The 12,574-nt window shown below is 41.8% G+C and overlaps 1 protein-coding gene across 1 annotated transcript; it reads left to right on the top strand.

Moving 5' to 3' along the window:
• Positions 1-3,874: 3,874 nt before the first annotated feature.
• On the top strand, positions 3,875-6,933 carry GDF5 (growth differentiation factor 5). The gene is made up of 2 exons (XM_062505150.1): positions 3,875-4,508; positions 6,065-6,933. Exons 1-2 carry the CDS (start codon positions 3,875-3,877, stop codon positions 6,931-6,933), a joined length of 1,503 nt encoding a protein of 500 aa, XP_062361134.1.
• The last annotated feature ends 5,641 nt before the right edge of the window (positions 6,934-12,574 follow it).

Below are 12,574 nucleotides of genomic sequence, written 5' to 3'. Positions count from 1 at the left end.
GAATGTAATCAAGACAAACAGTGATAGTGAACCGGGAATTGTTCTGAGAGTTAGTTAACCTCATCGATAAAAATGTTTCATTTTGTATTTGGCTGGTTCATAACACTGGCTTGTTTTCAGACCCTGTTTTCCCCTGTGAGTCTGAATGCTTCATCACTGACATTCTGTTTGGTTTTTTTTAAAGAGGTAGAAGAATTGCCACCAAAATTCTCTCTGGTCAGTTAAGTAATTTGGGATCTCTGAATCTCTCTCAAATCGTGAATCTAAACGTGCTTCTGTTGCAAAGATGAACAATACCTATCAAACACACCTCAAGAAGCTTGAAATAAACCCTGAATTTTTCTAACTGGTAAAAGGCAGAGGTAACAAAATTAGGAAAAGAAAATTTCCACTTAATTCAGAGTTGGGGGAATCTGTGGAATCAAGAAACATAACACTCCCACTCAGGATATTCTGTGTTTCTATGATTCTGTGCTTTGTAGTTCACTACTGTTTGCAGATGTAGCCAAGCAATGACATGATTATTTCTTTGGACTTCCATTTTTTTACTTAACATCACAACATTGTAGCACAGTATTCTAAAATTGCCTTCACATGGAAGTGGGAAAATCATTACATTTGCTTTGCTCTGGCTCAAGACGATCAAATTTTAATTATGTTTTAATTACAACGTCTCTAAGTTTTGTGTAATTCCTTTTGAAAAGCACAGAGCTGTTAAGTTTCTTCCTAAAATTACAACTTCATACTTTTAAAAAACGGTCCCCCAAGAGCTATGGTGCAGAGATGTAAATATGCTCACAGAAATAGTATGATAGTTTCAATAAGCAAAACAATGTGACAGCAAATGGCCTAATATATGGAGTTAACTCAATCCTGTAAATCCTTTCTGGAAATTAATACACCTGGGAAAGGACAATGAAATTCCTGATAGATCTCTAGAATAAAGACTTCCACATGCAGCTTCGACTGCAGCTTGGCAGCAAAAAAAAAAAAAATTCCAACTCTTGGCATCACATATCCAACGGAGCCATTCATCCTCAGGGAGTGGCAATGTTTTCAACACTATGAAACCTTCCTCTGGCTCCCCAGAGTGATCCCTTCCTCTAACCCATGCTGGACATCCAGAAGGGCTCACTGAGATTGTCTGAGAATGCGTCACAGCTCATGTAGGTGTAATCTCTGGATCTGGGGAACAGGAGGCCATGCAATTCCAGGGAGCAGGGACACGGGTGGCCCTCCCTTTTCAAATCCCTGCACACAGGGTGTGAGGGAGGAGCTGCTGTTGTAGAATAGAGGACAGGTGGGCTACAGGAACCCAGGGAACAGGACAGGGTGTACAGGAACCCAGCCACTCAAGAGTGCACAGAGATTTGGCTGCTGGTGAGAAGTGGGAGGCTCACACTGTTTCCACTGTGTCCTGTATCTAAAGCCTCACCAGCAGGAGGGTTTCTAGCTACATATTGAAGATACCAGTAGAGTTTGAGTTTAGCCAGCTGGAGTAACTCCACTTTGGTGTAGCGTCCATAGGAACCCCCCAGTCTGTGGGTCTTGTTCAAGGTCAGCATTCCACTCTGGGGTCTTTGGGCTCAGTACACTCTATAGTATTTGTGCTCCCGTGGTTCCAAGCACTGAGATGGTGTTTGCTTCAAGAGAGCCTCTTTTAAAGAGAGAGATTAGTTTGCACACCTTGTTTTGCTTGCTTTTCCTTTATCTTTCTGTCTAACTCTGTCCAGCCCACTAAGATATTTTAATCTCAGACATGTAAATATTCTTTGAATATATGAATGATCTTGCTTTAATCTAACTTATTAAGACAAGGCCCACGTAATCCCATTGTCCAACCTCCTGCTCTTTTATGTCCATCTCTTTGTAAATCTGTTTGCAAATCCCATCCAAGTTTGATAGAGCAAATGACCTTTTAAAGATATTAAATTCTTACAAGCACTGTGAAAACTGGAAGCTGGTTAGATTGAAAGTAGAAACTCAACATTTAGCTACTTTTGTGACTTACTGACAAGCTGATCAATACCTCCTGGTGCAGAACTAAACACATCACACCACACAGCAAAAAAGATGGGCAATATGGGAAGGATAAAGTAATGGCATGGGTGGGAGGGCCATGGGATGATGTGGAGTGACTGCTGGGGAATTGTTTCCCTAGAGGTAACTTCCAGGAGAAGCTGCTTTATTTTGTAGGGAAATATCAAAAGCATAACTGACATCAGAGGAAGGGCCATTAGATCAAAATCAGGAGGATCATGATTTAAATCTAACTTATTAATGACATCTGTAAAATCACTGAACTTTTCTATCCTTCAGTTCCTCCATCAAAACAAGCAAAGCATTCAGAGCTCATATCATACAGGTTGTTATTTATGAAAGCAGTACAGTGTTTCTGACACTAGTCAGGGTGGGTGGAGAATGCTACAGCATACACAGAACAAGCTAAAAGATGATGTATCTTTTCCCTTTCATCTTAACTCGGAAAAAAAAAAAAATCCCCCCCAAACACCCAAAAAAACCTCACCCACATGCAGGAGAAGGACTGAGTTTAGCATCAGTGCAAGCTGAGAAATGGGTCCCAGTAATCCCTGATGTTTCCAGCCCAGTGCCTCTTTTCCTGAAGGTTCATTTAGAACAACAGTTCATTGTTTTAGAGTTGTTTCATTTTTTTACAGTTTATGAAAGACACACTTGCTCTGCACTCTCTTCTGGAGGGCTGAAAGCTGGAGGACAGCCCTGGGAGGGGAGGGCTGGGGGGAGGGGGGGACTGGGGAGGAGGAGGAGGGGTGAGGGGGGGGAGGGGGAGGGGAAGTAGGGGAAGGAGGGGAAAGAGGAGGGAGGAAGGAGGAAGGAGGGAGGAGGGAGGAAGGAGGAAGGAGGAGGGGGGTGCGGGTGGGGCCGCCTGCTTCTCATTTTTAAGCGCAGCAATAAATAAGCCGAAATACACTGAGCGCTGGCAAGGCACTGTTGTATTTGTGTAAAATTAAATGTTACCCTCGTTAAGCGCCTGCGGAAGTGAAGCCACTGTTACATTCTCTGGAAAAAGAGCTACATGAATTATTTCTAAAGTAGTTTCTGTATGTGTCCAGTGGACTGTGTGACAGCTCTCAGCTGTTGATCTTGCAGTTTGTCCTGTCTAAGCGTGAAGTTCATCGAGGGCTGAGGCAGAGGTCATACTGCCACTTGAAAAGGCATCCTCTGGAGTTTTGAGCCTGTGGAGCTGTTTCACATGAGGCAGAGTATGACTCATGCTAATGAAAAGGGTAAAGAAGATTTTTTAAAGAAATATATTGCAGTTAAATTAGTTTAGGCAGCATGACATCAGAGAGTAATTAAATAGGTTTGTTGGAATTCCACTCCCAATTCCAGAGTTCAGGTTTATAAAAGATTTCTGAGCACCTGCAGGTCTCTGTGTGTGAAATATTTTCACTGGAATGGATTCAAAACTCAAAACTTTAAAAAAACCTTTTAACACAGAGGCAGCATTACGCCATTCTTCCTTCTCGGAAAAAAAAAAAAAGCAACCCCCCCCCCCCCCAAAAAAAAAAAAAACCACTTTGGATTTAAACAAGACTCCTTCAAGGTTTCAGTCAGTTTTACAGAAGAAAACGAAGTGGTAAACTTTCTCTTTTCAAGAACAAGTTCTTTATAGCTGCTAACTGAAGTCAGAGGAGATCGTATCTGAGTACATGAGCATTTCCACTATGGGACTGGATACAAGTATTGAACAACAATATTTGCAATGTTTTAATCTCAAACGAAAACCATTTTTTCTAACTTTGTTTTTTAATTTCTTTCATGTTTTCTTCTGCCATACTGGAGGAACCTTTACTGATTTTTTCTTTAGTGGCATTCAGAGGAAGACCAGAGGATGAAAATCCTTCATTTTCTCACTTTACTGCTTTGGCATTTGACTTGGTTGTCTCTGGATCTAGTTCCTGGAGCACTGAGTAATTCTGAAGCAGGCCAGGGTAATCCAGGATCTAAACTAGGTTTTTTAAAAGCAGAAGGAAAGGAGAGGAATCCTTCCACACAGGCAGGTACACTGAGGACTGCAAGCCATGGATACAGAGCTGGGACCTTAAAGGCCAGAACTAAAAGCAGTGCTGTTCAGGCTGGAGCTCTGCTGGCCAAGAACGATGACTCAAAGAAGGTACCCTCAAGAACAGCAGCCACAGAGGGCAAGGTAGGACATGTCCCCAGCAGACCTTCTGGAGTAAGGACAGTAACTCCAAAGGTTCAAAATCTTAGCAGCAAGGTGGCTTTGAAAAAAACTGGCACAAGCAGTACTGACAGTGATTCTTTCAAAACCAAAAAGACTAAAGAGCGTGTAACCCAGAGGGAAGCTAAGGAAACTTTCCGACATCCCCCGATAACGCCACACGAATACATGCTCTCTTTGTACAGGACTCTCTCAGATGGAGAAAGAAAGGGTGTTAATGGAAGCGTAAAACTGGAGGCTGGACTTGCCAATACAATAACCAGCTTTATAGACAAAGGACAAGGTAAGAAAGGAGCTTGTGTGTGAGTGAGAGTGGACAGAGAGAGAGATGTCTAAGTGTGCTTATAAATGCAGAAAGTATTGGAAAATAATCATACTTTGGTAAAGTCAAATAGCTCTTTTTAATGTCAGTGAAATCACATAACTTTGCTGCAGATTTTGTCCTCCTGCCTTATCTTGGAAAACTCATTTACAGGCAGAACTAGATGGCTGTATGGCAGCCAACAAAAAAACATTTAGGAAGTATTTTAGATGTATGCTGTTGAAAATCAATCAGTCTTTGCATGCTTAGGTGTTTAAAAACATTTTGCATTTTTGTCTTATTTTCTTTCTAGCTAGCTGGAAACTAGCTAATGCAAACAGCTAACATTAGATTGTAGTGTGCCTAAAAACATATACTATGCTAAGAACAGAGCTATTCTGTGAAAAATACCCACAAGTTTCAGTATGAAACAGCCAGTCTGTTTTGTTCAAGGTAGAATTGTGAAGAACTACACTGCAGACCCAGGAATCATCCTGTGGGGTGGGTGTATCTATACTAGCTTAAAACTTAAGTACCACAAAGGAGCCCACAGCTCAGCACAGGCTACCTAGGGTAGTAACATCCAGGACTCTAGAACTTGCAGCTCAACATTCCCTTTCCAAACACTTTTGGAAATTTGGGGTAGTGTCTGCCTTCACAGGAGAAATCACCACCCTCCCAACGAGTGGTGTTCACCTCACCACCCTGCTTTGGGAACCCCATGTTGCATCCAGTGACATTTGTAAGAGTTTTGTCACATTCTCAAGGAAGCAACACAGCTAATGAAGGAATTGTGATGAAAGACTCACCAGGACTGGAGTTTTTTGCCATCTCTACATTAACAGCTTGGCTGCTGGGAAGGGGGGGATAAACTGCTCACAAGTGCTGCCTTCAGGTTCCCAGCTTACCACTGGAAGGCACTTAATGTCAGGTCACTGGAAGGCTGGCTCAGCCATATTCCTCACCAGCTGAAACAAGCAAATGTTAAGTCAGGATAAAGGGAGGAATATTTTTCTTCCCAGTTTGAAAAATTGTGAATTATGTGGGGTTTAGTTAATACGGCAATTATCCTTGTGTCTTGCAGTTCCTGGGGATGCTGGTTTAAAAGGACTAATTCACTATTGTATCATCTAAGGGTAAATTTGCTCATGTTTGGAGCCAGCATAAGGCCTGGCCACCACTGAAGCTCTGTTTCAGTAATTTAAGTAGGATATAAGGATATAAGGATATAGGTCAGCCCTGAAAAAGTATTATTTTTCAGCTGGGTAATCACAACTTTGAAGGTAGAAAATGCCCACTGGTGAAAGAAATGAGATTTCTACAGGGTAGACTCAGAAACTCATTTCTCTGGTGAGTCCCTGAGTTCTTCTGAGTCCCTGCATGGAGCTTATCCCTTAGACAAAAATTGCTCTTTCTGTTCAGTGGACTAACTTCGAGGCTCATGAGCAAATTTGAGGAAAACCATTAAGAACTGAATAAGTGACAGTGAATAAGGTCTGTGCTTGATATACATTTAAAAATCTGTGTGCTTTTTTTAGATGAGCGAGCATCAACTATAAGAAAACAAAAATATATTTTTGACATCAGTGCATTAGAAAAAGATGGTTTGCTGGGAGCAGAGCTTCGAATATTGAGAAAAAAACCTTCTGATACATGGAAGTCTCATTCTTCTGGAAAAACTTCCCAAGTGAAATTGTTTAGCTGCTCTACAAACAGACAAGCCTCAACACTCTTAGACTCTCGGACTGTCAGTATCACTGATACACCCAAGTGGGAAGTGTTTGACATCTGGAAACTTTTCAGAAACTTTAAAAACTTGGTTAACTTGTGTTTTGAACTGGAAACTTTTGACAGGGGGAGAGCTGTTGATCTCAGGAGTGTGGGATTTAATAGAACAGGAAGGCAGGTCAATGAAAAGGCTCTGTTCTTGGTGTTTGGGAGGACCAAAAAAAGAGACTTGTTCTTCAATGAAATCAAAGCTAGATCTGGCCAAGACGACAAAACTGTTTATGAGTACTTGTTCAACCAGAGGCGGAAGAGAAGAGCTCCTCTAGCAACACGGCAAGGGAAGAGGCCCACCAAGAATCTGAAGGTGAGGTGTAGCAGAAAAGCCCTCCACGTGAATTTTAAGGATATGGGCTGGGATGACTGGATAATAGCTCCTCTGGAATATGAGGCATATCACTGTGAAGGGCTCTGTGAATTCCCCCTCCGATCCCACCTGGAGCCCACCAACCACGCAGTTATCCAGACATTAATGAACTCGATGGACCCCGAATCCACCCCCCCAACTTGCTGTGTGCCAACCCAGCTGAGCCCCATCAGTATCCTTTTCATTGACTCTGCAAACAATGTGGTCTACAAGCAGTACGAGGACATGGTGGTGGAGTCGTGTGGTTGTAGGTAGCAGAAGAGTTGTTCTTGTGAATATGTTATGAAAGGTAATATGACACATTTGCTCATGTGAATATGTTACAAAAGGTAATACGACACATTGGACAAAACTCCTCAAACAAGGTTAACTAGATTTCTTACCCCTACGGTAAGTATGTTTACAAGGATGTAGCAATCAATTCAGAGTTCCTTTATGTCTCTCCATGGACATATTTCAGTAGCATTTGGATGCTGTCAGACAGCTGGATTTAAGGCTTCATGCCACTGTGGCAACACAGGACTGACTCTAAGTGAAGTCCATGACAGAGAAGATAATACCTCTACACCTTGAGATCTCCTGCTTTTAGCTTCGAGGCAGTGGATAGAGGATATCAGTGAGCTGTGGATATGACCTGTTTGTTCCTTGAACATTGTTCTTGAGACTGAATTTCTGTCCAATTCCCCTGTGCTTTGTCCATTCATAAATGTGAGAAAAGAGTCCCAGTGTTGAGAAGAGTTCTGGTGTGCCCCCATTTTGGTGTAAATAGTTGTACTGTAATATGGTTTCTTTCTGATTAGCTCTTGAAACTATGCATATATATGAAGTGGTCATTAAATATAATATGTTGATTTAGTTTTAAGTTTTACATGAAGATAGGTGATGCAATAGGTATTTGCATCCATGTATGTTTTCCTCCAAGCTACATATCTTTCTTAAGTATCCACCTTTCCATTATTATGTAGCAAATATATTATGCTGTATAAGGTCCAAGTTGTTCTCAAATGCTCATAGTAAAAGTGTTCAATTATGGCATAAGATGTAATAAATTATTGACACAGTGCTGCATTGTGCCTAGCTGTCCAACTCTGCATAATTATAATGCAATTAAGAAATTATTTTATGTTTTTGTACAATAAATACAAGTGGAAGGGGCTTTTCTGTGCAGCAAAATACCAGGGGTATGCAAAACATGTCTGTGTATTTTGCTGCCACAGAGAGAAACTGTGGTAACACTGAAAGAAAGAAAGGTCTGAAAGGAAGACCTGGTTTGATCTGGTGGGGAATGACACTATGACTTGATGTGTTTGGGGCAAATATGATTTATGCAGATGGTTGCAAAAGACCTTTGGTATCCTTTTATTCCACCCTCCAAGGGCTGTGTGCTTGTATATCCCCTTTATGTATTACAGAAATGGATTATAAATGGGACTGCCCCTGTATGTTTCCACCCACAAAAGTAGGTACCAAATGAGCAACTACAGACAGATCAGAAAGGTCCTATGAACCATCAGAAATTACTGAAGGAGTTTATCAATAGTACAAAATATAAATGCTAAGGTTTGATATTGCTTAGACCATTGAGTCATATGATTTCTTGGCTCTGCACAGCATCACTGGTGTGGGTAGATGCAGGGAGCTAAGTAAGGTCTCAAGGTCCGTCTGCTCAGTACCCCAGTCTGGACATGCTCAAGCTCACACCAGAAGCAAACCATCCTCAATTCCTGGTCAATGGCCATAAACAGTGACATAATAACCGTGCCCGTCCTCCTGCACTCTCTGGGCAGCTCAGCCCTTTAACCAGCTTAACCTGGATAAGCAGCCTTGCTGCCAGACACCTGGGGAACCCCTGCGTAGGTGACCTGCCCTGTGCCCTCTCCTGCAGCTCAGGGGTGCAGAACAGCCCTGCAGGGAGATTTGGTCTGTGGGATTTGCTCAGTGCCGTCATTCCTGACTGCAGAGACTGACACTGCCTGGTATTTCTGCCTGCAGGGACTGCCTTCCTGCTGCAAACCCGGGGACCAGAAAGCTGGCCTTGCCCAGACAGTGAATCTCCAGCGTGCAGGGCAGCAGGCACAGAATGACGAGCACTTGAATCTACTTTGTAACAAGTGTGTGAGAAATTCGGGCATTTTGTGGGTCTTTTTGGTGGGTCATGGCTGCCCGCAGGGATTCTCAATCTCCCTTCCAGACTCTCAATGTGCGCTTCCCAGGTCCTGCGCTTCCTCATCCTCATGGAGCCTTAGGGCGGGCACAGCAGTTACTGATCCCAGCACTAAGTGCTTATCACCAGCCACTCTTTCAAAACTACAAGTCTAAGCTTTACTAAAAGCTGATTTAGATACCGCTGATTTTTACCATTGCTACAGTAGGAGGGAAAACATTCTCTTGCCAAGTCCAAAGCCAGGAGAGCAGCTCCAGGGTTTTCTTTCCCCAATCTGTTCAAGCAATTATTTTCTTGCTCCTGGCTGTTCTCATGTGTGTTTGCAGCTTCCTCTAACACTGGCTCCAGCTGTCTCCTGGAGTGATTTGCTAGATGACCATGATGAAGGGTCATCTCCTTTATTCCTTAGGCAAGTGCTGCTCCCACTCTCTGGGAATGCTGTTTCCACATTCCCAAGGAAATCTCTTCTCTGATGTATGAGACACAGCTGTGCCATGCCAGTTATTAACCACACAGGCACGTTCCTCTATGGCTCAGGGTGATCAGTTTAAAATAGCAAATACTGCCTATTTAAATACACATGAAGCAAATCTAAGTTAAGGCAAGTTAACTCCTGGGGTTAGGACTGACTGCACAGGGTAGTTAGCTTCAGTACCACCTGGATTCATCAGGTGCTATAACAACTATATGGACCAGAACACTGGTGTTACACACAAGGCAGGATAGTTTGGAAGTCTGAGGAGGAAAATTCCTGTTCAGTTCACACTGCAGAGCTGGTGACCATCCTGAGAGTCCTGATGAGGCTGGTCAAGATAGAAAGTTTCTAAAATCTAGTAAATGTAAACCTCTCAGTTTTTTTCTTGCTGTCCTTGTATGGCTTTTTAAATGCATGAATAAAGCAAGATAAAGGCTCAGGTAAATGGTATTTAAATTGAGTATGTATCAGCATCTAAATGGAAAAATAGGCAAAGGTTTTGCAAGCAGTATAATCTGAGGAAAAAATTAAATAAATACTGACAAACTAAAGTCTTATAAAACACCCTTTGGTAATCATTCTAAAGCCTGCATTCTGCTTGGTGGGAGTTATACCTACAAAAGAAAATAAAAACCCAAACCACCAGTAGGTCTGTAATATCAGTTTAAACACATTTGTAACTACAGACAGTAAAATGCTTCAATAATGGGTTTGGCCAAAACACAAGCAGTTTAATCCCAAGCGTCCAGGTTAGGAGGTAACATGACATCCAGTTTGCTTGGCTGGTCTCTCATATGTGGTGACATCCAGAAGGGGCAGCCCTGGCTCTGCTCAAGTTTGGTTCAGTTTGAAGTGAGGAGTTTATAATCATGGGCATAGGGATAGGGTAGGGTTTTTCCACGTTTAGGTCTTAAATTGAGTATTTTTCATTTTATACCATTAGTTAGAAACCGGTATTGTGATGTCCAGAGTGTCATTTTGCATTCACATTGTTCAATAAGTGTCAGAATTGCGGTTCAACATTATTTTATTCTGGAATCTTCTACTGACTTTCCCCATGGTGTAAATGTGTAGTAGCCTATAGGTGCTTTATTGGTTGGAGGCATATTGTTGGAGGCATTGGAATCCCCTGGCACAAACTTCCGTCTTCTCACAAATTGGTGCCAATTTTGTCAAGACTTTACACTGCAATCTGCAGTTTCAGTTACCTGGATGTGAACAGAAACAAACATTGAAACTTCCCAGGGTACATGAATGGCATGGATGAGCACAAAAGAAAGATCCGGGCAGGGTTCACTGAATCTTCACTCCCCTCCAAACCCAGGGGTTTGGGAATAAGGCACACCCTGGAGTTGACACTCAGCACAGAAACTGGAGAGGAACAGGGAACCTTGACATTGGCCATCCCTGTCACCATCCCTCAAAGTGCTCAGCAGACAAGCAGATGTGACATTTGGTGACATGGTTTAGTGGAAGTCTTTTCCAATCTTAGTGAATTTGTGATTCTATGACTGCAGGAGTGTGGCACTGCTTTCTTTAGACAGGTCATTACATAATGTGCAAAGAAAGACACCCTAAATTATTGTTACGGCTTTCTTCCCTTGGGTGAGTTGGTGTAAGCAACTGGATGGCAGAAACCTGAGCTGTAAAGCAATACAGGTTAAAAGTTTAGTTTTCCAGCTTTATGATGGCAGGTTTCACTCTCTCACTGAGAATGCCTCATTTGTATTTACTTTTTAGGGTCATTATCTGTCCCACGAGAGTCTTTGTGAAGGTCCAAATTTCAAATAAACAGTACACTATAAGACAGGTATGTGGGGATAATTTTTGTTGTATTTGGCAAAAATGTGGGTACTAAGCTCAATAGGTAAACATAAAAGTATGCCATTGAAAACAATGCATTCCCATTAGTGTTTGAATATGTGCCTAAACTCTGTGTACACTTTTACATGGTTATGTCATTTCCTGTGTAAAATGGGCTTGTTTATACAGCAGCCATATGAAAGATGCAGGAACCCGCTATGTGGGCTATTTGAAGCTTTCTTTAAGAAACATAAAAACCCCCTGACCCTTGTATAATAAAAGGTGTTAAAAGATACTGCTTTTATAACATCTTAGCCAAGACTAATAAGAATGTACAAAGCAAACAATATTTTTTTTACTTCATAGTCCTAGTCAATCGTGTTATTTTATGGATTTACTATTGCTGCTGGGTAGTAAAATTATATTCAAAAATAAAATTGCAGGAGATTTCATTGCTTCTCAACGAATTTAATAAACAATAATCTTAACCTTTTTTGAAAAACAGTAAATACAAAACAGTACTTGCACTTTGCTGAGTGCTCAGAATAGCCCATTTATTCTGTCATTCTGAGTTCACTGATGTCCCTGTTTTCCTGGTTGTTTTTTTCAGAACTAGTTTCAACTTTCTGCAGTGATTTGGCCAGCTGAAGTAATGCAAATGGATTCAGTTTCCCCTGATGTAATTTTGAAGGGCACAGCTGTCAAGAAAAAAATTACTTAGTCAACAATAACAGTGATTAATTGGATGACCCTCTTCTAGGGGACAGAAAATGTTCTTTTCACAGTTTTTTCCTCAGAATCTCTTTGATAAAATATCTTAAGCCATACTTTGCCATCCAGGAATCCAGGCTGAGCAGCCTCTGCCCATCATACTACCAGAGAAATGCCATTAAACTAATTAAATTGAGTTAAAATGCAAGTATTCCTTCTGCACATCCAGTTTCTGTCTGCCTGTTTTTACACAATGCCATTGATTGTGGCATAAAGTCAGAAATAAGGCTTTAACAGATAAAACCAGAGACATTTCAAAACATTCATTTATAATTTCATTTAATTAATCTTTCTCCGGAAATTTTAGAAGAGAAACACAACTTGGGTCCTCCCCATGCTGAGAAATGGGAATGGCTATCTTCCCCACAACTCTCTTTTCTGCAAAGGTGAAACAAGACTCACGAACTTCAGATGGCAAAGAAGTCATTAACTCAGAGGGTTAGTGATCAGGTTACAGGAACCCAGCTAGGGAGGATTAAAGGGCTAAAGGCAGAGATGGGAGAAGCAGGAGGAGGTGCTCTAAGGAATGTGGCTTGGGAGAGGACCTGGGGACAAGTGGCTCTCAGAGGAACAAAGACAGGCAGCCCTCACAGGAGGGGAGGACAGCAGGGGCTGAGACTGAGGGAAAGACTAAATAATAAGGTGGAGCTAATGCAGGAGCAACTGTAGAGTGGATGTACCTC

The sequence above is a fragment of the Cinclus cinclus genome, chromosome 18 (genome assembly GCF_963662255.1).
Source record: "Cinclus cinclus chromosome 18, bCinCin1.1, whole genome shotgun sequence".
NCBI classification, from domain to species: Eukaryota; Metazoa; Chordata; class Aves; order Passeriformes; family Cinclidae; genus Cinclus; species Cinclus cinclus.
This window is presented reverse-complemented; position numbering and strand designations above follow the sequence as displayed.